We start from the raw sequence: 26,405 nt of genomic DNA on the forward strand, positions 1-26,405 counted from the left end.
AAAATGTGTGGCTAAAAAGACTCAGCCTTGGAATAAAAGCATGAAAACATCAGTAATCAGTTTGTCTTTCACAACTTGATTTACAAAAGTATGTTGGCACAGATGCAAAAGTTGCTCTCTGGTGGGGGGGGGTTTGATGGGAATATCCCCAGAATAAAAATGGAATGCATTTAAATGGATGCTTGATCCATCGACCCAAGGGGATGAAGGCATATTTCTATGCTGCATGTCTATGACACTACCATACAACTTGTAATTATGATTCACCAGCAGAATTTTAAAGGTAGTTTTTTTTCTTCAAACTTGTGTTTTTATAAATTATCTTAAGTTCAAAACCCAAGAATGGGACTTTCAATCTCAACAAAGACTAGAATGCAATAGTAAACCAAAAAAAATTGTGAATTTACTGTACAATAAATACCCCTTCAAAATAGTTGCTTTATAATCAATTGCAGCCAATAGAGATGAGACAGCTGGAGGTGGAAAATATAAAGGATGCAAGTTTCTGAAGCTCCTATGAAATGCAATTGCTGCTCGAGGAGGGAAATATAAAGGAGGTGAGTTAGCATTGCCACAATGGAGTGACACAGTGTGTGGGTAGGTCTTTGAGTCTTTGGTTCAAGGGGCTTCAGCAAACAGAGGCTGAGGTAGAATCTTAAAGCTTTGTAGACAGAATGGCAGTCAGGAGAGTGGAATCCTCCTCCTGCCAGATGCGGGAAGTCAAGGATCCTTGTGCTCTCCGTGAACTACATCTGTGGGACGTGTACCTAGCTACAGCTCCTGACAGACAGGGTCAAGAAACTGGAGCTGCAGTTGGATGCACAGGATTATCCAGGATGCTGACAGCATCATATAGTCTTTCACAGAGGTGATTACATGCAAGTGGCAGAAGTGATCACCTCAGGGAATGAAGTCCTAACCTGTTCAACTCAGCTCCTCAAGTCCTGGCAAAATGCTTGTAAATTTTCTCGACACTTGAACTTTCATTGACATCTTTCCTGTTGGCAGGTGACCAAAATTGCACACAATGATCCAAATTTAGCCTCAAAAATTTTATACAACTTCAAATTAACATTCCAACTCCTGTATTCAATCCTTTGATTTAACAAGATCAGTTCCAAAAGCACTCTTTACAACCCTATTTAACTGTGACACAACTTTCAATTAGTTATGTATGTTTTTCCCAGATCTCTCTGTTCTACTGCACTAATCTGCTTTGTCCTCCAAAAGTGCAATACCTCACATTTATCTGCCATTTTGCATCCCCTTTTTTCCAGCAGGTCCAGATCCCGCTACAAGCTTTGAAAGCCTTCCTCACTGTCCATTATACCCCCAATCTTAGTGTCATCTGCAAATTTGCTGGTCCCACTGACGACTGAAAAAAAAACTTACTCAAGAATGACAAAATTTGAAATTTATGAACCATGAATGAGCAACAAAAAAATTTTAGCAGTTGGGCAGCATCTGCAGGGATAGGATGAGAGCAAGTCTATCAATATGAGAATATTGCATCCAGTTCTGGTCACCACATTATTAGAAGGAAGTGATTGCACTTGAAAAGTGCAGAGGAGGATCACCAGGTCAAAGTGTGGACTGAAGAACTTTAGTTATAGGGAGAGATTAGATAGTTTGGTCTTGTCTTCCCTGGAGCAAAGGAAGCTGAGAGGTGACTTGATAGAAGTAAATAAGATTACAAGAGACATTGAGAGGGTAAGACAGTCAATTTTTTTTTTACAAGCTAGGAATATCGAAAACAAGAGGGCATAGATTTAAGGTGAGAAAATGGAGATTTTTTTTAAAAAGTATCTGAGGGGTAAGTTTCATTTTATATAGGATACCTTGACTGCACTACCAGCGGAGGTAGAGGAATCATAAACAATTAGAATATTTAAGTACATTTAGACAAAGAAAAATCTCCTCTTATTATAGGCAAATTGGATCAATGTGGATGAGCTGAAAGGTTGGCATTGATATGGTGGACCAAAGGGCCTATTTCTGTGCTCTACCACAACTCAAATTCAACATAAAGATTCCATTCATCCTGACTCACCTGAGAAACTTTTTTCTCTTTTTGGCAGAATCTTCTGGAGTTTTTAATAGTTTTCTCTTTTGCTTCTCAGGTGTCTGCAAAATTGCTTGTGCACATTTCAACCAATCACTTGCTGACTTGACAGAGGGATGAGCACATCCAGACTCATCTGCAGAAACATTTGGTTGTGTAGCAACAAATGGAGAAGACTTTTCCGCTGGATCCTGTTGAGCTACGCTTTCATTATCAGATGAAAATTCTAAAATATCTTCTCCTACCTAGGACATGAGAGATCCAAGTTATTTACATTTTTAATGTTATTACACTGGTCAAGACTAGAATCAGAATTGAACAAATGTATCAGTTGCGATTATACCACAGAATTTTCTTTGTAAAATTTGCTAGATAAACATTTCCAGAGCCAAGCTACATACAGGATGTCCTTTCACCACACATTAGCTCTCCCCTGTCCATCCTATCCCTCATCTAATTATAAAACATTCATCATCAGTTGAAAATGTTTTCTTCAGATTATTTCTCAAATCCATAACAATATTCTATTTTAATTATTGGTTTCTGTGATTCCTGATAAGATTTATATAGGGAGTAGCACAGTTGGTGTAGTATGTACAATGCCTTTACAGTGCCAGCAATCAGGACTGGGGTTCAAACCCCGCGCTATCTGTAAGGAGTTTGTACATTCTCCCCGTGTTTGCATGGGTTTTCCCCAGGGACTCCTGTTTCCTCTCACTGTTCGAAACATACCAGGGGTGTAGATTAATTGGGCAGCACGGACTTGTGAACTGAAATGGCCTGTTACTATGCTGTATGTGTAGTGGTTAAAATGTATTTCATGCTCATGAGCAGTCTGATTCTGGCTGATGTTTAACATATTTTTATGCTGACTCCTCGTAACATCTTTGAGACAAGGTTACAGCTGGTTTCTTGGCACATTAGAGGTAACATGTTTTAGTTTAGTTCTTTTGTTCTGTGAAATGGAGGGATCGGAAAAGTTCCAAATTTTTCTATTGACTGTCTAATTACGTTTTAACGGTTTGTAATAACATATAACAATGTTAACAGTTTAATATCATTTAATAAACATTGGAAAGCTCAACTTAACTTTAGTACAAATTTGTCTGAATGAGTCATAAACAACATTCTGATATCCACCAAGTGACAATAAAAGAAAGTAGTCACTATAATTAAGTCAATAGAAAAGTTGGAATTTGGATTTGAAATTTGGACTGGATCGATTGGGCTCTGTTTAGAGCATTTTGAAATGAAGGAGGCATGATCATCAACGGCATCATCAAGGCCACTGAAGAAGTGGTAAGCCTTACTTAAGATTCCTCTGGACTTCCGCTGGCGACCAGATGCTGCGAAGACGTGTGGTTGTGAGCTTCATATATTTTACAGCTTTACAATCTTTATTAATTAACTACACTTTCTGTAGCTTATTTTTTACAATGGATACAGATACTAGAAAATCTCTCATGCCAAAGATTTGTGTTAAAATTCCTAAAATGCCAAAAATTCCTTGACTCAAAGCAATGGCAGGGAGGGGAAAAACAGACCTGACACAGAGAGAATTGGAGTCTGAACAAGACACTCCTTTGATGCTGAGTATGGTCTCTAAAATTATTTTGAAACCGTCTGTGGATATAAATAATGATTTAAAAAGTGTGGTTCAAAGAGATAGGGAAGTAGTTAGACCCGGTTCTGGAATCAATACTTCTTGATCAACGTTTGACTACTTTAGAGCTAGATTGGTCTGCTTTAAATGAACAGCTGGATAAGCTTGAACAACAAAATGAGACACTGACTGCTAATAACAACAAGGTAAAACAATGTGTAATTAATCTGGAAAGTCAAAGTTCCCAGAATAACATCTGCATTTTAGGTCTGAAGGAAGGGATCGAGAAGGACAAATTGTCATTAAAATTTTAAACAAGCTTACTTACAGACCTTATTGGAAAAGAAGCTGTTGAAAAAGACTCTGTGCTTGAAAGAACACACCGTTTACCCTCAACCAAGGATACCTCAGGAGCCCCCAAATCCAATATTATTCGATTTCACCATTTTCAGAAGAAACAGCCCCTAAGGCTAGAGCTGGATGAGGTCCTCACCTAAGATGAGACATATAAAGCAATCGAACAACTGAAAAGTAGCAAAGCAGCAGGTATGGATGGAATCCCCCCCAGAGGTATGGAAGGCTGGCGGCAAAACTCTGCATGCCAAACTGCATGAGTTTTTCAAGCTTTGTTCGGACCAAGGAAAACTGCCTCAGGACCTTCGTGATGCCACCATCATCACTGCTCAAACTACAGGGGAATCACGCTGCTCTCCATTGCAGGCAAAATCTTCGCTAGGATTCTACTAAATAGAATAATACCTAGTGTCGCCGAGAATATTCTCCCAGAATCACAGTGCGGCTTTCGCGCAAACAGAGGAACTACTGACATGGTCTTTGCCCTCAGACAGCTCCAAGAAAAGTGCAGAGAACAAAACAAAGGACTCTACATCACCTTTGTTGACCTCACCAAAGCCTTCGACACCGTGAGCAGGAAAGGGCTTTGGCAAATACTAGAGCGCATCGGATGTCCCCCAAAGTTCCTCAGCATGATTATCCAACTGCACGAAAACCAACAAGGTCGGGTCAGATACAGCAATGAGCTCTCTGAACCCTTCTCCATTAACAATGGCGTGAAGCAAGGCTGTGTTCACGCACCAACCCTCTTTTCAATCTTCTTCAGCATGATGCTGAACCAAGCCATGAAAGACCCCAACAATGAAGACGCTTTTTACATCCGGTACCGCACGGATGGCAGTCTCTTCAATCTGAGGCGCCTGCAAGCTCACACTAAGACACAAGAGAAACTTGTCCGTGAACTACTCTTTGCAGACGATGCCGCTTTAGTTGCCCATTCAGAGCCAGCTCTTCAGCGCTTGAGGTCCTGCTTTGCGGAAACTGCCAAAGTGTTTGGCCTGGAAGTCAGCCTGAAGAAAACTGAGGTCCTCCATCAGCCAGCTCCCCACCATGACTACCAGCCCCCCCACATCTCCATCGGGCACACAAAACTCAAAACGGTCAACCAGTTTACCTATCTCGGCTGCACCATTTCATCAGATGCAAGGATCAACAATGAGATAGACAACAGACTCGCCAAGGCAAATAGCGCCTTTGGAAGACTACACAAAAGAGTCTGGAAAAACAACCAACTGAAAAACCTCACAAAGATAAGCGTATACAGAGCCGTTGTCATACCCACACTCCTGTTCGGCTCCGAATCATGGGTCCTCTACCGGCATCAGCTACGGCTCCTAGAACGCTTCCACCAGCGTTGTCTCTGCTCCATCCTCAACATCCATTGGAGCGCTTTCATCCCTAACGTCGAAGTACTCGAGATGGCAGAGGTCGACAGCATCGAGTCCACGTTTCTGAAGATTCAGCTGCGCTGGGTGGGTCACGTCTCCAGAATGGAGGACCATCGCCTTCCCAAGATCGTGTTATATGGCGAGCTCTCCACTGGCCACCGTGACAGAGGTGCACCAAAGGTACAAGGACTGCCTAAAGAAATCTCTTGGTGCCTGCCACATTGACCACCGCCAGTGGGCTGATATCGCCTCAAACCGTGCATCTTGGCGCCTCACAGTTTGGCGGGCAGCAACCTCCTTTGAAGAAGACCGCAGAGCCCACCTCACTGACAAAAGGCAAAGGAGGAAAAACCCAACACCAAACCCCAACCAACCAATTTTCCCCTGCAGCCGCTGCAACCGTGTCTGCCTGTCCCGCATCGGACTTGTCAGTCACAAACGAGCCTGCAGCTGACGTGGACTTTTACCCCCTCCATAAATTTTCGTCCGCGAAGCCAAGCCAAAGAAGAAAAAAGAAAGAAAGAATTTTGAGGATGGCACACTCAAAAAAAAAATTACTTATCAAGGAACATGTGTTCATTTCCTAGAAGATTACTGCCCAGAAGTTATTGCACTCTGCAAAGTTTACAACAAAGAAATGTCAGAACTATACAGGAAATATTTTAAACCTATCCTTCTTTATCCATTGAGACTCAGAATAAGGGGTGGAATTCAAAACATTTACTTGAGTTCACGAGAAGAAGCATGGGATTTTCTTAAAAGTGAAACCCCGGTAATGTCAATCACCACTTTATGATGAACGAATTGAACAGCAGATTGCGGAAACAGCGCTTTATTTTTCCTCTTTTTGTGTTTACTAGTTTAATGAAAACATTGTTTAAAGAATGGAAGTTATTGAGAAATTATTTTGTTTCAAGCATTAAATGTCTTTAATTAATTTGAAATTAGACATTATTAACCATATAACCATTTTACAGCACAGAAACAGGCCAGTTCCCACTGACCCACATTCGGCCCCATAACCCTCCACACCTGTCGAGGTCAGAATTTCCCCAAAAGAGATCCCAATGATCCAGAAATTCAAACCCCTGCTCCAATTCCCGAGTCACGCATTCATCCTCCTATTTCTACCCTCACTAGCATGTGGCACAGGCAGCAATCCCGAGATTGCCACCCTTGAGGTCCTGCTTTTCAACTTCTTCCCTAACTCTATGTAATCCTTCTTGAGAACCTCATCCCCACTTCTAACTATGTCATTGGTCCCCACGTGGACCATGACTTCTGGCTGCTCACCATCCCCCGCCAGAATGTTGTGGACTCGATCAGAGATATCCTTGACCCTGGTACCTGGGAGGCAACATACCAACCAGAAGCCCGATCTTGTCCAGCGAACCTCCTATCTGCTCCCCTAACCAGCGAGACCCACACTACAAGAGCCCTTCCCTTTTCCCCCTTCCCTTCTGAGCCAAGGGTCCAACCCGTGCCAGAGTCCCAACCTCCATGAATTGTCCCCTCTAGATCACCCTCACCCCAACAGTATCCAAAGCAGTATACTTGTTGTTGAGGGGAATGGCCGCAGGAGTACTCTGCACTGCCTTTCTCCCTTTCCTCACAGTCACCCAGTTCCCAGACTCCTGACTGTTAGGGGTAATTGCCTCCCTATAACTCCTATCTATCACTGCCTCGGCCTCCCTTATGATCCACAGTTCATCCAGCTGCAACTCCAGTTCCCTAACCTAGTCTTTCAGGAGTTGCAACTGGATGCACCTTTTGCTGGTGTAGTCATCAGGAGCATCTGTGCTGTCCCTCAACTCCCACATCCTGCAATCGGAGCACTCAACTACTCTAACTGCCTCCATCAACTGCTCTTCAATTTAAATTAGAGCAATTAAAGATAAACTTAAAAAAAGACAAACCAAACCTGACCTGACCTCACTGAGAGCTCTTCCTCAGCCTCTGCTCACCAAAGCCTCAGTGCCCCCACTCACTCCCTAGCCACTCCTTTAACTTACCCTCCTTTTATTGGCCCTCTACCAATTAAACTAATTACCCAATTACTGTCTTCCACAAATCAACTCTAAGCTGTCTCTCTTTTTATAAGTACTCACAAAGCACTTGCTCCTCCCACTTGGTCCCTCTACACATCTAAATAAATAAATGCTTAGCCCTCTACATATCTAAATAAATAAATACAAGTTTAAGGCACTGCTACTCAAAGTTACTTCAGCAACTCTCTTAGCTCTTCACCAACTGAAAAGCAAGGTAAGCTGTCTTTCCCTTTTTTAAACCTGTCGCCCAACTGACATCACATGTCTGTGCACGAGGCCCCTTCATCAACCTTAGTCTCTTACCGTAAATATGCATGTATAATGCAAATAATTTTGTACCAAAATTCGAGCTCAAAGTAGGAGGTCGCATTAGACGCCAGTGCGAATCGGGCAGGCGAGGGGGAAGAGAGACGTCAGGGCGAATCGGGCGGCCAAGGGGGAAGAGAGATGCCAGGGCGAATCGGGCAGGCGAGGGGGAAGCGAGACGCCAGGGCGAATCGGGCGGGCGAGGGGGAAGAGAGACGCCAGGGCGAATCGGGCGGGCGAGGGGGGGAAGAGAGGCCCACTCGAATCGGGCGGGCGAGGGGGGAGAAACGCCAGCGTGAATTGGGCGGGTGAAGGGGGAAGAGAGATGCCAGCATGAATCAGGCGGACGAGGGGTGAGAGGGACACCAGCGCGAATCAGGCGGGCGATGGGGGAGAGAGATGGCAGTGCGAATCGGGCAGACGAGGGGGAGAGAGACGGCAGTACGAATCAGGTGGGCAAGGGGAGGGGGGGTTGTATTATACCCAGGGGTAAAATTTTTCTCCCTTTTTCCCCTCAAAAATGGCGGGGGTGGGGGCGCATCGCATTAAACTCGAAACGCATTATACACACATATTTACGGTACACTTCTAGGTAAATAAATAAATAGGCAGACCCTTAAACTCTGCTAGCCCTTGTCTCTCTACATGTCCAAGTAAATAAATAAATTGTGGTGTTGCTTTCTACACATCCAAATAAATAAATAAAAGTTTAGACCTCTGCTGCTCACAGTTACTGCAGCAACTCCCTTGAGTTGATCTGGGTTTTTGTAATTGTTAAACTTTGTCTTTTCTGTACATATCCTTAGTATTCTCTATTGGTCAGATGAGTTTTACTCTCTATACTGGTTTATCAATAAAAAATGACTAATGATCCTCAGTTGGTTTCTTTGAATTCACTTTTTTATTTTACCAATTATGTATATCAATTTTATCTTTTCAACTAAAGTTAAACAGGATACTTTATGGTATAAATGGCGATTGTGAAGATCATGCATATTGGAAGACAGAATGCAATTTAGATCTCACTGGTGTGTTATTGGTGTTTTGGCTAACTTTTTTATTCTCATCATATACCATTATTATACCATTCAATTAATTAGGAGCAAGAAAATCAACAATGGGTTTCATTAGATTTTTTTGAGCTGATCACTATTTTTTCCTTTCACCTTCATGGAAGGGTGGGAGGGGGTTCATTTGGGTTTGTATGGAACAAGGTCACATTCAATAATTTACTCTCTTCTGTTTTGTAGTGTGGTGGAGGTTCCAGACTGCGGCCTCGGGGGTGAAAAGGCAGCATGCCCCAGTGCTTTCATCTAGTTTGATATATCTTAAAATACATTGTTAAAGATGGCACCTATTAAAATCATCCCATGGAACATGAAGGGGCTTAACGGACCCATAACGCATAGGATTTTAGAGCACAATAAATATTTAAAGTCAGATATTATGCATTTCCAAGAAACACATATCCAAAAGACAGATAAAGAATGACCAATGTTTAAATGGTAGGGTCAAGATTATCACTTAACCTCTGAAGGCAAAATTAGGGGCTTCTCCATTTTAATACAACCAACTGTACCATTTATACTGCATAATACTATAATGGATAAAATGGAGCACTTTATTATTCTTACTGAGCAACCACAGAATAAACCGGATATTTTAGCGAATAATTATACTCCAAATGTGGATGACCCAACATTTTTTGAAAAGGTTTTTGATCTTTTACCAGACCCTTCCCAATACTCACTAATTTTAGGTGGAGATTTTAATTGTTGTTTGAACACAATTTTGGACCAGTCTTCAAAAATAAAGACTAATCTCTCAAAATCAGCTTTAACAACACACTTCCTTTTATCTAATATGGAAGTGGAATACAGAATGAAAGGGCATCTATTTAAAATGACTTCAAAGTTATGCAAATTTTGCCTTAGGAAGTGTGCTGAGGACAATATGAAACAGTTTAGCATCAGGACAATATGAAACAGTTTAGCATCAGGACAATATGAAACAGTTTAGCATCAGGAATAACTTCTTTATGGATGACTGTCTCACTTCAGCAGCTACAAAAGGTGAAGCATTAATTCTTTATCAGGAGTTGCAAGCAATCTGTTCCAGGGAGGCTTTCTACTTACCAAATGGATAAGTAACAGTCATTATATGCCGGCTACCATACCTGAAGCAGACAGGGCAAAAAAAAAGACAAATCTGGACTTGGACCATGACAACCTTCCTGTGGAGAGGGTATTAGGTGTACAATGGTGTGTTCGGTGTGACATTTTAAGTTCAAAATCATTTTGAAGGATTGTCCTCTCACAAGAAGGGGATTCTATCAACAGTCAGTTTACTATATGATCCTCTAGGAATACTGGCACCAGTAGTCCTGTCTACCAAGAGGATCCTGCAAGATTTGTGTAGAAAAAGGACTGATTGGGACGATGAGATTCCAGAATCCACTGTACAAGAATGGACATGTTGGATTAAGGATCTTTGTAAGCTGGAAGACTTCAAAAGAGATGCTCAAACCCCCCACAAATTTTGGAACTGTGACATCTGCTCAATTGCATCATTTTGCTGATGCATGTGAAGACATTTATGGAACTGCTAGTTACCTACTACTGCATGATAACCAGGATTGCAATGGATTTGTAATGGGAAAGGCCAGAGTGGCTCCATTGAACTATCCACTATCCCTCGAATGGAGTTGATGGCTGCTACCATGGTGAGCAGAATGGACACAATGTTGAAAAGAGAATTGCAGATGGAACAGACTCCAATATTTTAGACTGACAGTACCTCTGTGCTCAAATACATCAACAATAAAATCACAAGTTTCGAACTTTTATGGCTAACAGAATCACTGAAATTGATCAAGTCTCACGTCCAATACAGTGGAGATAGGTCAACAGTTAACAATCCTGCCGATCTGACCTCCCGAGGTTTGAAAGTCAAGTCTTTTCTGAAGAAAGAAAATTCAGCGTCTTGAAATTCCTGGTTGATGAGGAAGATTGTTGGAACCATCCAGGACGAAGGAGGCCTCGTATGTAAAGTTTGGATCAAGACTAAAATAACTGGCTTTCTGAACAGACCAAATACCAAAATCGGTCTTTTGCAAGAGGAAGAAAACTATGATTTTTATTTTCTTTTGCAATTTAACCAATATATACTATGTTCTATGTTCGATATTTTTTCTTTGTGATGGTAATTAATATTTTTTAAAACATAATAATTAGGAGCCAGTATTGTAGAGGTTAAAATGTATTTCATTCTCATGAGAAGTCTGATTCTGGTTGTTGTTTAACATATTTTTATGCTGTCTCCTAGCAACATCTTTTTTTGAACATTTTATTTTAGAATTTTAAAAACCACATCGAAAACATATTCAATAAAACTAAAAAAAATTAAGTACAAATGTGGTGGGTGGGTGGTGTGTGTGTGTGTGTGTGTGTGTGTGTGTGTGTGTGTGTGTGTGTGTGTGTGTGTGTGTGTGTGTGTGTGTGTGTGTGTCCTTCATTCCTCCAACTCCTCACTTCACAAACCCCTACCCACCAACACTCCCCTAAATTATCAAAGAAAAGGAAAAAAAAGAAAAAGTTAGAATATCAAAAAGAAATATGAGTCTCAATTCAAATAATAATGGTACTGAGGGTTACCAACAAGACAGGCTTTCAGAGAGTCCAACAAATTTTTGAACCAACATATTGTAAATATGGGCTCCATATTTTTAAAAAAATACTTATGTAAATTATGTTATTTTCTCAAGTGGAATAAAAGAATGCAATTCAGCATGCCATCTCTCCATCCTGAAATCCATATTTGATTTCCAAGTAATGGCTATCCACTTCCTAGAAACAACTAAAGCTAATCATAAAAAATCAATTTGATACATAGTTAATCTTAATATTGATCTAACCACTTTAATATTATCTAACAAAAATAACATTGGATCCTGTGGGAGTTTTACCCCTGATATTTTTCCCAAACAATTTTTTACTTCTAAACAAAAAGTTTTACTTCAGGACATTCCCAAGAAAAATGCAAAAAACAAACCAACTTCCTGATCACATCTAAAACATAAATCTGATCATATTGGGTTCAACTTTTTTAAATTTTGAGGAGTTAAATATAATTGATGTAGAAAATTATATTGAACCAGTCTATACCTAACATTAATAATTTTTGTCATATTTTCCTTACATAATTGTATCCAATCATTTTCATATATTTGTCTATTTAAATCAACCTCCCATTTTCATCTTGATTTATTAATTCCTAACTTAGGAGTTTGTTTTTAAAGTAACTTATACATCTCCAAAATAAACTTATTTATACCACCTTACACAGAAAAATTTCCAATTCATTGTCTAAATAGTATCAAATTATGACTAAAGTATCAACCAAGAAAGCTTAACCTGATAACAGAAAAAAAAATATTATTTTGGATCATTAAATTTTTGTTGAAAAGTAATAAATTTAACAGCTTCAAAACAATCATCTATTTTCTAAATCCCTTTCAACTTCAAATCCTCAAAAATTGATTATCTATAGAAAAAGGAAGGTCTATTTTGATATAAAGACATTTTTTGAGATATCAAACCTTTTCCACCTATTTCATAAGCTATTTTATTCCATAGTTCAATCAAATGTTTTAAAATAGGCATATCTCTGGTTCCAATTAACAATTTAGAATACCATTTATAAATAAAATTCTGCATACTGTTTTCTCCTATTTTACTTAATTCTATTTTAACACAAACTGAGGATTTATCCAAATCAAACATTCCATTAATAAATTTCAATTGAGTTGCCTTCTAATAGTTCTTAAAATGGGCAAGTTGCAAATCTCCAAATTCAAATTTGCCAGTAAATTGTTCCAAACACACTCTAGCCATCTTTCCTTTCCATAAAAACTTCCTAATACTCGAATGTAAATCTTTAAAAAAGATATGAAACCCTTGGAAAAATATTCATTTTTATACAATTTACTCTACCTATTAAAGTTATAGGTAAGTTATTTCACCTATTTAAATCTTCTTTAATTTTATTAAGTAAAGATAAATAGTTCAACTTATATAAAGTTATTTAAAACATTAACAACTTTAATCCCCAAATACTTAATTCCATCATCTAACCACTGAAATTGAGCAAATTATCGACATTGAGTATAATCTTTCACTTTTGTCTCAATTAAACTTAAAACCCAATATTTCATCCAATCTTATATATAATTGATGTAAAGAATTTTTAGATTGTCATAAAACCAAAACATCATCAGCAAATAAATTAATCTTATGTTCCTCTTGACTAACCTTTATACTCTTAATATTAGAATCTTGCTTTAAGTCTGCAAAATATTCAATTGCTAAAAGAAACAAAGATGGAGATAAATGACATCCTTGTTGACTTGATCTAGTCAATGGAAAGGCAGCAGAAATTTGTCCATTAGTTACAACTTTAGCAGAGGGATTTTTATATAAAGTTTTAACCCAATTAATAAATGTAAATCCAAAACCAATTTTTCTAACACCTTAAATAAATAATTCCAGTCTAATCTCTCAAAGGGCTTCTCAACATCTAAAGTTAATGCCACTGCTAAATCACCTTTCTTTTGCAATAAATGTAATGAACTAATCAATCTAGCAACATTGTCAGCAGGTTGCCGTTTTTAAAAAAAAAACAGTTTGATCCATATGTACTAAGTTTGGTAGATATCAAGCTTCTCTATTTGCCAAAACTTTAGCATTAGTTTTATAATCAGCATTTAAGATATTGGCCCATATGATTCCATTTTTAACAAATTTCTTAGATATCACAGTTATAATTGCATTTGAAATAGGTTCTGATAGAGAATGGGTTTCTGTTGCCTGTTTCAATACTTCCATAAAAGGAAGTATTAATAAATCTTTAAATTTCTTATAAAATTCAGGTGAAAAACCATCGTCCCCTGGTGACTCACCACTTTGCAAAGAATTAAAAGACTCACTAATTTTTCTTACCGTAAGTGGAGCATTTAAATCTTTCTGATTTTGACCATTCAAGTCAAACAGATTAATTTCAGACAAAAAAAGTATCATTTTTAACCTCAACACTATCAAGCTGAGATCTATATTTTTTTTTAAAAAATCCTTATATCAATCATTTATTTCTTGAGGTTTATGTTAGTTTATTAGAATTTTTTTAATAGCATTAATTGACCTAGAAGTTTATTCTGCCTTCAATTGCCAAGCCAATGCCTTACGTGCTCTTTCCCCCCCAATTCATAATATTTTTGTTTAGTACCCTCAATCAATTTTTTTCCGTCCTACAAGTCTGCATTGTATTATAAACTTTATTAAACTTTTCCTTTTTTCATCAGAAACATTTCTCTGTAAATCTTTTTGTCTAAATTCTTTAACATAATCCTTCTTGATTTTTGCTTAATAACTGACCTCTTAAGTTTTCAAAGCATCCCATAGAATAAATTTATTGGCCACTGAATTAGAATTTCTAAAATATTATTGAATTTGTTTTCTTATATAATCACAAAAATCTACCCTTTTCAACATAGGATTACATTTGCTTTTCTGAAAGTATGCATGGCATCAAAAGTGGTGAATGATCAGATAAAATCCTAGCTTTATACTCTTTCTTGTAACTGTGCCGACATTAAAACATATCTTTTCTCAAATATAAGAAAAAAAGAAATAATCCTTTTCCTTCGGATTTAACCTTCACCAAATATCTATCAAATTCAAATCTTTCATCAAAATCAAAATCCTTTTTGCAGTTTTAGTCCAAGTAACCAACTTCTGTTACTTATTCAGAATTGGATCAAGACAACAATTAAAATCTCCTCCAATTAAAACCTTTTCACATTGTCTAGGTAATTTTAAACTATAGCCTAATTTTTCAGTTAAAAAAGCTTTTACTTGATAATAATAAAAGTATTATTAGGGATCTCATATTTTTCCCTCATTTGATTAAAAGATATAAATATCCCCACTTCAAAACAATCTTCAACATTTTTAGTACCCAATTGATTCAATATCTTCAAAAACTGGAAGAAGGAAAAAGCTTATTTTGATATATAGGCGTTTTAGATGAAATCTTACCTTTTCCATCTATCTCAAAATCAATTTTATTCCATAATTCAATTAAATGCTTCAATATCAGTGGATCTCTATCAATTAACAATTTTGAATTCCATTTGTAGATTACTTTTTGCATACATTGCATACATCTGCTTTAGAGTTATTTTTTTTTCTGAGATGTATAAATGATTACAAAGCAACCGTGTCTGCCTGTCCCGCATCGGACTTGTCAGCCACAAACGAGCCTGCAGCTGACGTGGACTTTTTACCCCCTCCATAAATCTTCGTCCGCGAAGCCAAGCCAAAGAAAAAAGAAAAAAAATGTCTAAACCAATTCATCAATCAAGATTAAAATGGGAAACTAATTTGAATAGGAAGATAGATGAAAATGTTTGGAGGAATTTATGTAAAGATAATATGACTACAGTTATATAAATGTAAGGTACAGATTAGTACAATAATTTTTTTTATATCAAATTATACTTAACCCCCTCAAAAATTACAGAGATGTAATTTAATGTCTTCAGATTTATGTTTTAGATGTGGTAAAGAGATATATACCTCTTTTTCTCCCATTCGACTTGGATCTGTTCTAAAGTTAGATTTTTTGGATACGTTAAATTATTTTTGGAAAAAGTATTAAAAGTTAAACTTCCATTTGATCCAATGTTGATTTTATTAGGAGATATTAAGACAATTGCTATAAGATTAAGATTGACTAGGTATCAAATTGAATTTTTACATCTATGAATTTACATCTAAGTATCTAAGAAATGTTTGGCTCTTACTTGGAAATCTGATTTAACTCGAGAAATGCAAAGATGGCATACTGAAATGAAATCTTGTATCACTCTTGAAAACATATAATTTGAGGGACAAATATCATTTTTTTTGTAAAAGTATGGAGCCTATATTTGAAAATTCTTTGTTTGAAGATTTGAGCTCTGAATCCATTCCAGTGAGGTATCTTGGTTTCATAGCCGAGTAGTTGATTTACATATATATATATATATATATATATAAATAATTGATGATCTCCTTCTTTCTTTCTTTAGTGGCTAGATATAGGGGAAGGAAGGTGGGTATTAGTTGTCATTAATATCCACATATATTTTCTGTATATGTATTTTATTATAACTGATGTTATTGTGATTTAAAATTTTTTTAAAATAAAATGTTCAAAAAAAAACATTTAAAACCTTTTCATGAGCCTCAGCAAGATGCATAAAGGAGTCATGCATAAATCATCATCAACACTAGGTGAGTATATACTCATAAGTGTCCACATCTCTGAATAAATTTGACAATGTGCCAAAACAAACATCCCAGCAGGATCTGTGACCATAGATTGAACCATAATAGGTACATTCTTATTAATCAAAATAGCAACCCCTCTTGCTTTAGAATTAAATGATGAAGGTACACGTGACCAATCCAATCTCCTTTTAATTTTTGATGTTCTTTCTCAATAAAATGTGTCTCTTGTAAAAAAGCAATATCCTTTCATTTTTTTAAAAATATAAACCAAAATTTTTTTCTCTTTAATTGTATAATTATGCCCATTTATATTAAAACTTACAAAATTTAATACGTTATTAACCAGCATTTTTTAAGTCCAAAAATTAAAGAACTCTCACCACCCAATTCGTTGGACCCCTGCTCCATGCAAACTTTCAATAATATGTAACAACTCCAAGGAAGAAAAAATCCTAAAACTATATAAAAAAAACTTAAACTCCCCTCCCCTCAAAAAAAATAAATAAAAACACAAGTACTGCTTTCCTCTATTGTACGGGAAGTGGCCTTTGCCACAAAATGGCATGTGGCTACGGAAGGAAAAGACAAAAAGTCTGCCTCCCCTGGACAGAATATACATTAATTAAACAGTTCATTTATAAGTATAAAGAGCTTCTTCAAGATATTTATTCACTTGGTCATCATCGATCTCAACCAATTCTTGCTGCTTTGACATCTGATCTGCAACTTGCTTTCTCTCAGGTCGATCTGCCAAAACTTTTTGAGTGACTCAACTCTGAGTAACCATTCACTGATCTTGTTTAATATTCAGAAGAGAATTTGCAAATTTCAAAGCTTCATTTTCATCAGTAAAAAACCTTGATTGATTTTCTCCAGAAAAGACTAAGTATGGCTGGTTATCAAAAAGAGAACTTACATCCCTTTTTTCAAAGCACTGCTTTTGCAGGATTAAACTCCTTTCTTCTTTTCACAACTGACATACTTAAATCTGCATTAAAAAAAATACCCTATTATTTGCATTGTTAATGGATCTTGGTATTTCTGGGCATTTTGCACCGCCGCTCTTAATATCATTTTGTTATCTTGATAATGTAAACATTTAATCAAAATCAAGCATGGCGCTTGTCTTGGGAATGGCTTCTTTCTATTAGCCCTATGTGCTCTATCCAGTTCAAGTCCATTTGGAAAGTTCTCCAGACTCAAAACTTCTGGAATCCACTTTTCAAAAAATTGTACTGGATTAAAGCCCTCAAAATCTTCAACCAACCCGGCAATCTTCACATTGTTCCTGTGACTATGATTTTCCAATACATGAATCTTTTGTAAAAGTTCTTTCCTTTGCACATTCCAAGCCAAAACCAAATCTTCCATTTTATTAACTGTATCTTTACATCGCTCTACTTCAGAACGATATTCTTGAACATCTTCAATTTCCTGGACTTGAATTTTAACTTTATCGACAGCTTCAGTACATTTTGCCATTTCTTCTTTAATATTTTTCATATCACTCTTAAAATATTGAAATTGTGCTTCTGACAGATATAAATTGCAAATCCATATGTTTACACATTAACTGAATTTGATTGATAATTATCGAGGTTTGTTCATGAGCTTCCATACCTTGTTCTGGCTTCAGAATATCTGAATTGTATTGTTTCAATCCCTTGAATCAGTCGGGCTTCATCTTTTCCGTATTCTGCTCCTGCTCCCTCCAATTCTTCATAAACTTTTTCTTCCTTCTCTGCCTTGATCTTCATCCTTTTGTCCCTCTAAATTGCTGGCAGATGATCCTGTTTCAACATCTAGTTGAATCAATGGCTGGGTCTGACTAGCAATGCTAGTAACCACCCCCTTAATCGATTCAGGTGTTAGCCATAGGGAAACAGGATGCTCTGTTGTGCGCGTGTGTGAACTTTTGTGCAGGCGCAGTTGTTCCTGTGTCGTTTGCAGTTCAATCATCTTCTTCTAGGCTCTAGCACCATTTTCGCTGGCTCTCCAGAGAGATGGAGTTTATATAGGTTGGTACCACATCGTGGACTGAAGGGCCTGTTCTACACTGCAATATTCTATGTTCACATCAAACCATCATATTATTATTAAACTAAGAAATCGACCATAGTTCAGTGAGAAGTGCAGCAGAACTTCCTGGAAGCTGCATCAAGCATATCAATTTTTAAAATGGTGGCAACCTTCTGAGGCTGCATTATGTGTGCTCAATATCACAAATAGTGTCTGAAAGACAGAGCTAAATATCAGATCAGATAAAGTTCTTCAGTCCTGTCACATAGGGCAGGAAAAGGTGCTATTAATTTAAATGGCCAACAGGAAGGGAATATTCCAAGATTCTGCATGCACGGTAGCACAAAGACAAGCATGAAGGCTTTGCAAACATGTTTAACTGCAAGTAGTGAGAGGATAATCCATCTCCTTGAAACTATTGTATCCAGACTTCTATACATTCAAATCATATTTGCAACATCAAATGTTTGAAAACACTGGAGACAGTCAAGACTATGAAACTGGGCAACATCCTGACTGCAGTTCTGAAGGCCTACATCCATGACTGACCATTTGGTAAGTTACCCAGGTGTGCCCGATTTATGAGAATCACAACAAATCCAATCTGGCTATTTAGCAGCTGATCATTTTATTGATTCATCAGCAAGATGATGTAAGGTACAGTCAACAGAGTTATCAAGATGTACTTATTCTCCAATAGCTGGTTCACCAATATGCTATTTATGCTTTACAAGACTGCTCAACTGCATACCTTAACACAGCATTGATGTAGAGATGAGATACAAGTGACTGCCTTTGGCATAAAGGATGAATTTGACCAATTGTTACATCAAGATACTCTGATAATACTGGGCAGCAAGTGGAAAGTTCCTCCAATAAGCATTGATGTTTCTTGTACAATGATAGTTATAATTGCTAGAGGTTATCTTCCCAACACCAGGACATTATGGGAAATCCCTTTTCCTTCCTTACGAAGATGCATTTGAAGATGGTTTGTGCTGTGGATTTGAAGTACCTCCTCAAGGTAGAGTTCTGGACTCAATGATTTACAGATGCTTCTTTACAAATTGGATGAAGGGATTTCTCTCATGATTTTATAATGTTCAATCGCATTTGCATCTTTCCCAGCAAATGAAGCTGTCCACATTTAGCCAAAGACTGATCAATGGCAAGTAACATTCGAACCTTATAATAGCAAGCCATAGTCATCTGCTACGGCGAGCACGCCCACCTAGCTGTGACATTCAACAGCATTACAGTCATCTTGTTGAAAAGGCAAGGGGCTGGGGGGAAATCAACATTGACCAGAAAAATAAAACTTGGGTACAAGAACAGTTCAGAAGCTGATTATCCTGCACTTTGTGTGTCAAGTCATAACAACCTATATAGTACAACTATATAGTACCCAAAATGGTTGGGACTGGGCCAATTTCAGATAATCGGTTTTTTTGGAGAACTGGTCATTTTTTTAAAAACAACCCAGTAACAACAGCAAATCACTTGTAACAGGATTTAAATAACAAAAAAAAAGGTATGGCTTTTTAAGCATTAAAATAATGTTGAATTCTCACCAAAAAAAAATGCTGGCCACCACTGATCACAAAACACTTTCCCACCGAGGCCCCACTTGAGCCAGAAACATAGAAACATAGAAGATAGGAGCAGGAGTAGGTCATTCGACCCTTCGAGCCTGCTCCGCCATTCAACGAGATCATGGCTGATCTTAAAGTTCAGTACCCCGTCCCTGCCTTCTCTCCGTAACCTTTAATACCCTTATACTGAAGAAATATATCTTCTTTCTTTCTTTGGCTTGGCTTCGCGGACGAAGATTTATGGAAGGGGTAAAAAGTCCACGTCAGCTGCAGGCTCGTTTGTGGCTGACCAGTCCGATGCGGGACAGGCAGACACGATTGCAGCGGTTGCAAGGGAAAATTGGTTGGTTGGGGTTGGGTGTTGGGTTTTTCCTCCTTTGCCTTTTGTCAGTGAGGTGGGCTCTGCGGTCTTCTTCAAAGGAGGCTGCTGCCCGCCAAACTGTGAGGCGCCAAGATGCACGGTTTGAGGCGTTATCAGCCCACTGGCGGTGGTCAATGTGGCAGGCACCAAGAGATTTCTTTAGGCAGTCCTTGTACCTTTTCTTTGGTGCACCTCTGTCACGGTGGCCAGTGGAGAGCTCGCCATATAATACGATCTTGGGAAGGCGATGGTCCTCCATTCTGGAGACGTGACCCATCCAGCGCAGCTGGATCTTCAGCAGCGTGGACTCGATGCTGTCGACCTCTGCCATCTCGAGTACCTCGACGTTAGGGGTGTGAGCGCTCCAATGGATGTTGAGGATGGAGCGGAGACAACGCTGGTGGAAGCGTTCTAGGAGCCGTAGGTGGTGCCGGTAGAGGACCCATGATTCGGAGCCGAACAGGAGTGTGGGTATGACAACGGCTCTGTATACGCTTATCTTTGTGAGGTTTTTCAGTTGGTTGTTTTTCCAGACTCTTTTGTGTAGTCTTCCAAAGGCGCTATTTGCCTTGGCGAGTCTGTTGTCTATCTCATTGTCGATCCTTGCATCTGATGAAATGGTGCAGCCGAGATAGGTAAACTGGTTGACCGTTTTGAGTTTTGTGTGCCCGATGGAGATGTGGGGGGGCTGGTAGTCATGGTGGGGAGCTGGCTGATGGAGGACCTCAGTTTTCTTCAGGCTGACTTCCAGGCCAAACATTTTGGCAGTTTCCGCAAAGCAGGACCTCAAGCGCTGAAGAGCTGGCTCTGAATGGGCAACTAAAGCGGCATCATCTGCAAAGAGTAGTTCACGGACAAGTTTCTCTTGTGTCTTGGTGTGAGCTTGCAGGCGCCTCAGATTGAAGAGACTGCCATCCGTGCGGTACCGGATGTAAACAGCGTCTTCATTGTTGGGGTCTTTCATGGCTTGGTTCAGCATCATGCTGAAGAAGATTGAAAAGAGGGTTGGTGCGAGAACACAGCCTTGCTTCACGCCATTGTTAATGGAGAAGGGTTCAGAGAGCTCATTGCTGTATCTGACCCGACCTTGTTGGTTTTCGTGCAGTTGGATAATCATGTTGAGGAACTTTGGGGGACATCCGATGCGCTCTAGTATTTGCCAAAGCCCTTTCCTGCTCACGGTGTCGAAGGCTTTGGTGAGGTCAACAAAGGTGATGTAGAGTCCTTTGTTTTGTTCTCTACACTTTTCTTGGAGCTGTCTGAGGGCAAAGACCATGTCAGTGGTTCCTCTGTTAGCGCGAAAGCCGCACTGTGATTCTGGGAGAATATTCTCAGCGACACTAGGTATTATTCTATTTAGTAGAATCCTAGCGAAGATTTTGCCTGCAATGGAGAGCAACGTGATTCCCCTGTAGTTTGAGCAGTCTGATTTCTCGCCTTTGTTTTTGTACAGGGTGATGATGGTGGCATCACGAAGATCCTGAGGCAGTTTACCTTGGTCCCAACAAAGCTTGAAAAACTCATGCAGTTTGGCATGCAGAGTTTTGCCGCCAGCCTTCCAGACTTCTGGGGGGATTCCATCCATACCTGCTGCTCTGCCACTTTTCAGTTGTTCGATTGCCTTATATGTCTCATCCAGGGTGGGAACCTCATCCAGCTCTAGCCTTAGGGGCTGTTGAGGGAGCTGGAGCAGGGCGGAATCTTGGACTGAGCGGTTGGTACTGAAAAGAGATTGGAAGTGTTCTGACCATCGGTTGAGGATGGAGATCTTGTCGCTGAGGAGGACTTTGCCGTCTGAGCTGCGCAGCGGGCTTTGGACTTGGGGTGAGGGGCCGTACACAGCCTTTAGAGCCTCGTAGAAACCCCTGAAGTCGCCAATGTCCGCGCTGAGCTGTGTTCGTTTTGAGAAATATATCTAATTCCCTCTTAAATATATTTAATGAACCTGCCTCTACTGCCCTCTGTGGCAATGAATTCCACAGATTCACCCCCCTCTGGGTCAAGAAATTCCTCCTCATCTCGGTCCTAAATGGTTTGCCTATTATCCTCAAACCATGGCCCCGGGTTGTGGATTTTCCCATCCTTGGAAACATCCCATCTGCATCCATTCTGTCCAGTCCTGCCAGAATTTTATATGTCTCTATGAGATCCCCTCTCAATCTTCTAAACTGCAGTGAGTACAATCCCAATTTGCGCAATCTTTCCTCATAAGTCATTCCTGCCATTCCAGGTATCAGCCTGGTGAATCGCCTCTGCACTCCCTCCATTGCAAGAACATCCTTCCTTAGATAAGGTGACCAAAACTGCACACAGGTGTGGTCTCACCAAGGCCCTGTACAGCTGCAGTAAGGTATCCTTGTTCCTATACTCAAACCCTCTTGATATGAAGGCCAACATACCATTTGCCTTTTTAACCGCCTGCTGTACCTGCATGCTCGCCTTCAGAGACTGGTGTACAAGTACCCCTAGGTCTCTCTGCACTTCCCCATCTCTTAATCTATTGCCATTCAAATAGTAATCTTCCCTCCAGTTTGTATTACCAAAGTGGATAACCTCACATTTATCCACATTGTAGTGCATTTGCCATGTATCTGCCCAGTCCCTCAAATTATCCAAATCACACTGGAGCTTCCTGACCCCCTCTTCCATGCACACAACCCCTCCTAGCTTAGTGTTATCTGCAAATTTGGAGATATTACATCCAATCCCCTCATCCAGATCATTAATGTAAATTGTGAACAGCTGGGGTCCCAGTACAGATCCCTGTGGCACCCCACTGGTCACCACCTGCCACTCAGAAAATGAGCCATTTATCCCAACTCTCTGTCTTCTACCTGCCAGCCAGTTCTCAATCCACATCAATACTTCGCCCCCAATCCCATGAGCCTTGATTTTGGAAGCCAGTTGTTTATGCGGGACTTTATCGAAGGCCTTTTGGAAGTCCAGGTACACCACATTCACTGGCTCTCCCCCATCTATTTTACCTGTCACCATCTCAAAGAATTCCAATAGATTTGTCAAGCACGATTTACCTTTTGTAAATCCATGTTGACTCCGTCCGATCCCTTCTCTGCTAGTCATATGCTCCGCTATTACATCCTTAATAATGGATTCCATCATTTTGCCCACTACTAATGTAAGGCTTACTGGCCTATAATTCCCCGCTTTTTCTGTACCGCCCTTTTTAAATAGTGGGGTAACATTAGCTACCCTCCAATCCATGAAACCCAAAGGTCCTGCTTCTGCCTGGAAGCCTGAGGTCCGCTGTTTCCGGTGCCAGGAGCCCAAGGTCCCCGGTCAATTCAGCTCCAAAAAAAATTTGGATAAATAAGGATTTTAGAGATCCTCGTTTATCTAAAATTTTTAAACTTTTAAATTTCGGATAACTGAGGTTTTCAGTGAATCCGATTTTGGATAATGGGAATTGTCCAGTGCCTACAAGACAGAAATTTGGAGCATGGTGGAAAACTCTCCACTTGTTTGAGTGAAGGCAGAAAAAGTTCAACATCATCCAACACAAAGCACCCTGTTTAAATGACAACTAATCCACAACTATAGTTTTTAGACTGCAAGTATGTAACGACACAACCAAAAATTTTGCTGTTACATAGGCAGTCTAAAAAAGATATTGCAGAAATTTTGAGTCAATTTCTGCACCGCAATTTATCCTGCAGGAGCCATATATTTTGGAGGAAGCCTGCAGTGTAAATCATACCGGAAAAATTTGTTGACGGTCATCCACTCTACTGCATGTCCAACCACCAGGTCTGTTGTACTCAGGTACATTCAGTCTAAAAAGGCACCCAGTATGAATGACCACATGGGCAGCAATTAAGTTAATTTTTTCAGCGATTTTCTCTTCACCACACGTGCACACTGATTATTAACTGTAAAATGTATTACTGTCACTCATTTATGCTACTAAAATATCATCTCCCAAACCTACATCTTTACTTAGTTCTTTTAATTAAGTCTGATTCTTTGGCTTGTGAACAAGCAAATTTGCAGTAGCAACTTGAAGTACCGAATCAGTAACAATGAAAACTTGTATTGACATTTTTGTTCAGCCTGTTTTCTTGTTCTTTTGTTAGGATCTTCAAATTCTTTTCAGCATTTTCAATGCGATTTCAAGACTAACATCATAGAATCAACTTCTGAATCCAGTTAAAGAAGTTTTGTGGCGTAAAGGTTATAAGTCTACTTTTCGTTACCCTGCAGTGTTGAAGGTCTTTTACGGAGACTATCAATTTCGGTTTTTTGAAACTGATTGTGAAGCAATGATTTTTGCTGACTCATTGCCGGATATAAGAGGACAAAGACGTAGCTCACCATTATCTTCTAAAAAATTTGGTAGTTCTGGAAACAGAAGAAATGGTAGAAATGAGATAAATGGGAATGGAAAGAGTCCACCTCCTTCCGAAATGGGATCTTCGAGACTGGAGTCTTTTGGATGAAAAGAGAATTTTCTTATTTTATTTTTGCTTTTGTTATTATGATACTTGGATGTTACTGATTGTTTGGCTGGGGAGGGGGAGATTTGCACTAAGTTCTTTACTAGCCATCAGCCACGCCCAATTTTTGTTTAGGAGATTACTACCTTTTGGTAGTTATTTTTGGGGGTGGGGGGTTTATTGTTTTTTTTAACTTTTTTCTTAGTTTTTAAATTTGTGATTTTTTTTATTGGAGGGCCTACATATGTTGATTTGTGTTTTTATATAAAGATATTATTGGTATTTAGTAATAATAGTAGATATGTCGAAGTTGAAGTTTGCTACTTTTAATGTTCGAGGATTAAATAGTACGATCAAACGTAACCGAGTCTTGGCGTATATTAAGAAAATGAAAATTGATATTGCCTTTTTACAAGAAACACATGTGAATGTGAAGGAAAGTTATTGGCTTTGACTCCACTGTATAATAATCAACTTATTTCTTTTTCAATACATAATCAAAATTTATTGCATTGGAGATTTAAAGGTGTGGAAAATTTGGGAGATTGTCTTAAAGAGGGTAAGCTTTTATCTTTTAATCAGATGAGGAAGATTTTGGTATTGATAAGAATTCTTTATTTCTTTATTATCAAATTTGATCTTTGGTAAAATGTATGTTTGGTAGAGATACGATTTTACCTAAAATGTCTAAATTTGAGATTTCCCTTATGAAGGTACTCGAGAAGAGTTATATTTCATTTATGTATCAAATATTACAGGATGGTATGGATAAAAAGATTTGGGATAGATCTAAAATTAAATAGGAAGCGGATATTGGTTTTACTTTTTCTGAAGAGGATTGGTTAGATATTTGTTATGATAGTGTAACTAGATTGATAAATGCACTTTATGCAATGAATAATTATAATTTTTTACATTATATTTGACACCTGAAGAATTTAAAAAAATATGGTTTTAATGAATCAGATTTGTGTTTTAGATATGGTGATGTGATTGGAACTTTTTTTCATGCTGTTTGGTCATGTATACATATACAATCTTTTTGGAAGAAAATTCAATCGTTTTTAGAATATCTGTATAAGATTTAAATAGTTTTAGATCCAATAGTATTTTTATTGGGTAATTTGTAACCTCTGAAAGGCTTTAGATTAGATAAATTTCAGCTTGCTTTGGTATATTTAGCTTTATCCATAGTGAAAAAATGTATTGCTAGTACGTGGAAAGATACAAATATGACTGATATTAATAGATGGCATAATGAGATGAAATATTGTTTAATGGAAAAAATAATGTATGTTTTGCATGATAATTATAATTTTTTTATTAATAAGTGGTTGTTATACTCAGAATATTTACATTTTAATTTATATTGATTAGATTTTAATATGTATATTTAACTTTTTTTAATATTCTTTCTTTTTTCTTTTTTATGGCTCTCCTTAGGAGAGTTGGCTGAAGGGGGGTGGTGGGGTTTTCTTTTCTTTTTATATATATATATATATATGTTTTAAAAAATGTTCATGTTTCATTGCTGTATATGCCATTTATTATTTGTTCTTTGAACGAATAAAGTTTAAAAAAAATAGAATCAACTTCTGTATGTGAATAAGTTTTAACTGTGCACTTTAAGTCACTAAAATTTTAAGAATCTCTAAATAATTCATTCTTTTAAGCTTTAGTTTTCAATTAGCTGAATGAAACTCATAACAAGCTAAAAATAATATTTGTGACCGTTATGATCTTTGTGGACAGGCTAACCATTGAAGATGGAAACAATGGCATAGTAATTGGAGTGTGCTAAAATTAAACATTATCTCAGCTTGAAAAACATCACAGCTAGCTTTATATTGGTATAGACAGAACATAGAACTGTACAGCACAGGAAAAGGCCCTT

The 26,405-nt window shown here is 38.3% G+C and overlaps 1 protein-coding gene across 10 annotated transcripts in view; it reads right to left on the bottom strand.

Annotated features, from left to right (window-relative positions):
* Nucleotides 1-26,405, bottom strand: part of spidr (scaffold protein involved in DNA repair) — a 343,155-nt gene that overhangs the window by 255,035 nt on the left and 61,715 nt on the right. For all 10 annotated transcript variants that reach the window (XM_069921553.1, XM_069921551.1, XM_069921559.1 and 7 more), the window contains one exon: nt 2,051-2,307. In XM_069921553.1, the coding sequence (XP_069777654.1) occupies nt 2,051-2,307 (257 nt within the window). The remainder of the gene's footprint in view (nt 1-2,050; nt 2,308-26,405) is intronic.

The sequence above is a fragment of the Narcine bancroftii genome, chromosome 2, assembly GCF_036971445.1.
Source record: "Narcine bancroftii isolate sNarBan1 chromosome 2, sNarBan1.hap1, whole genome shotgun sequence".
Classification (NCBI taxonomy): Eukaryota; Metazoa; Chordata; class Chondrichthyes; order Torpediniformes; family Narcinidae; genus Narcine; species Narcine bancroftii.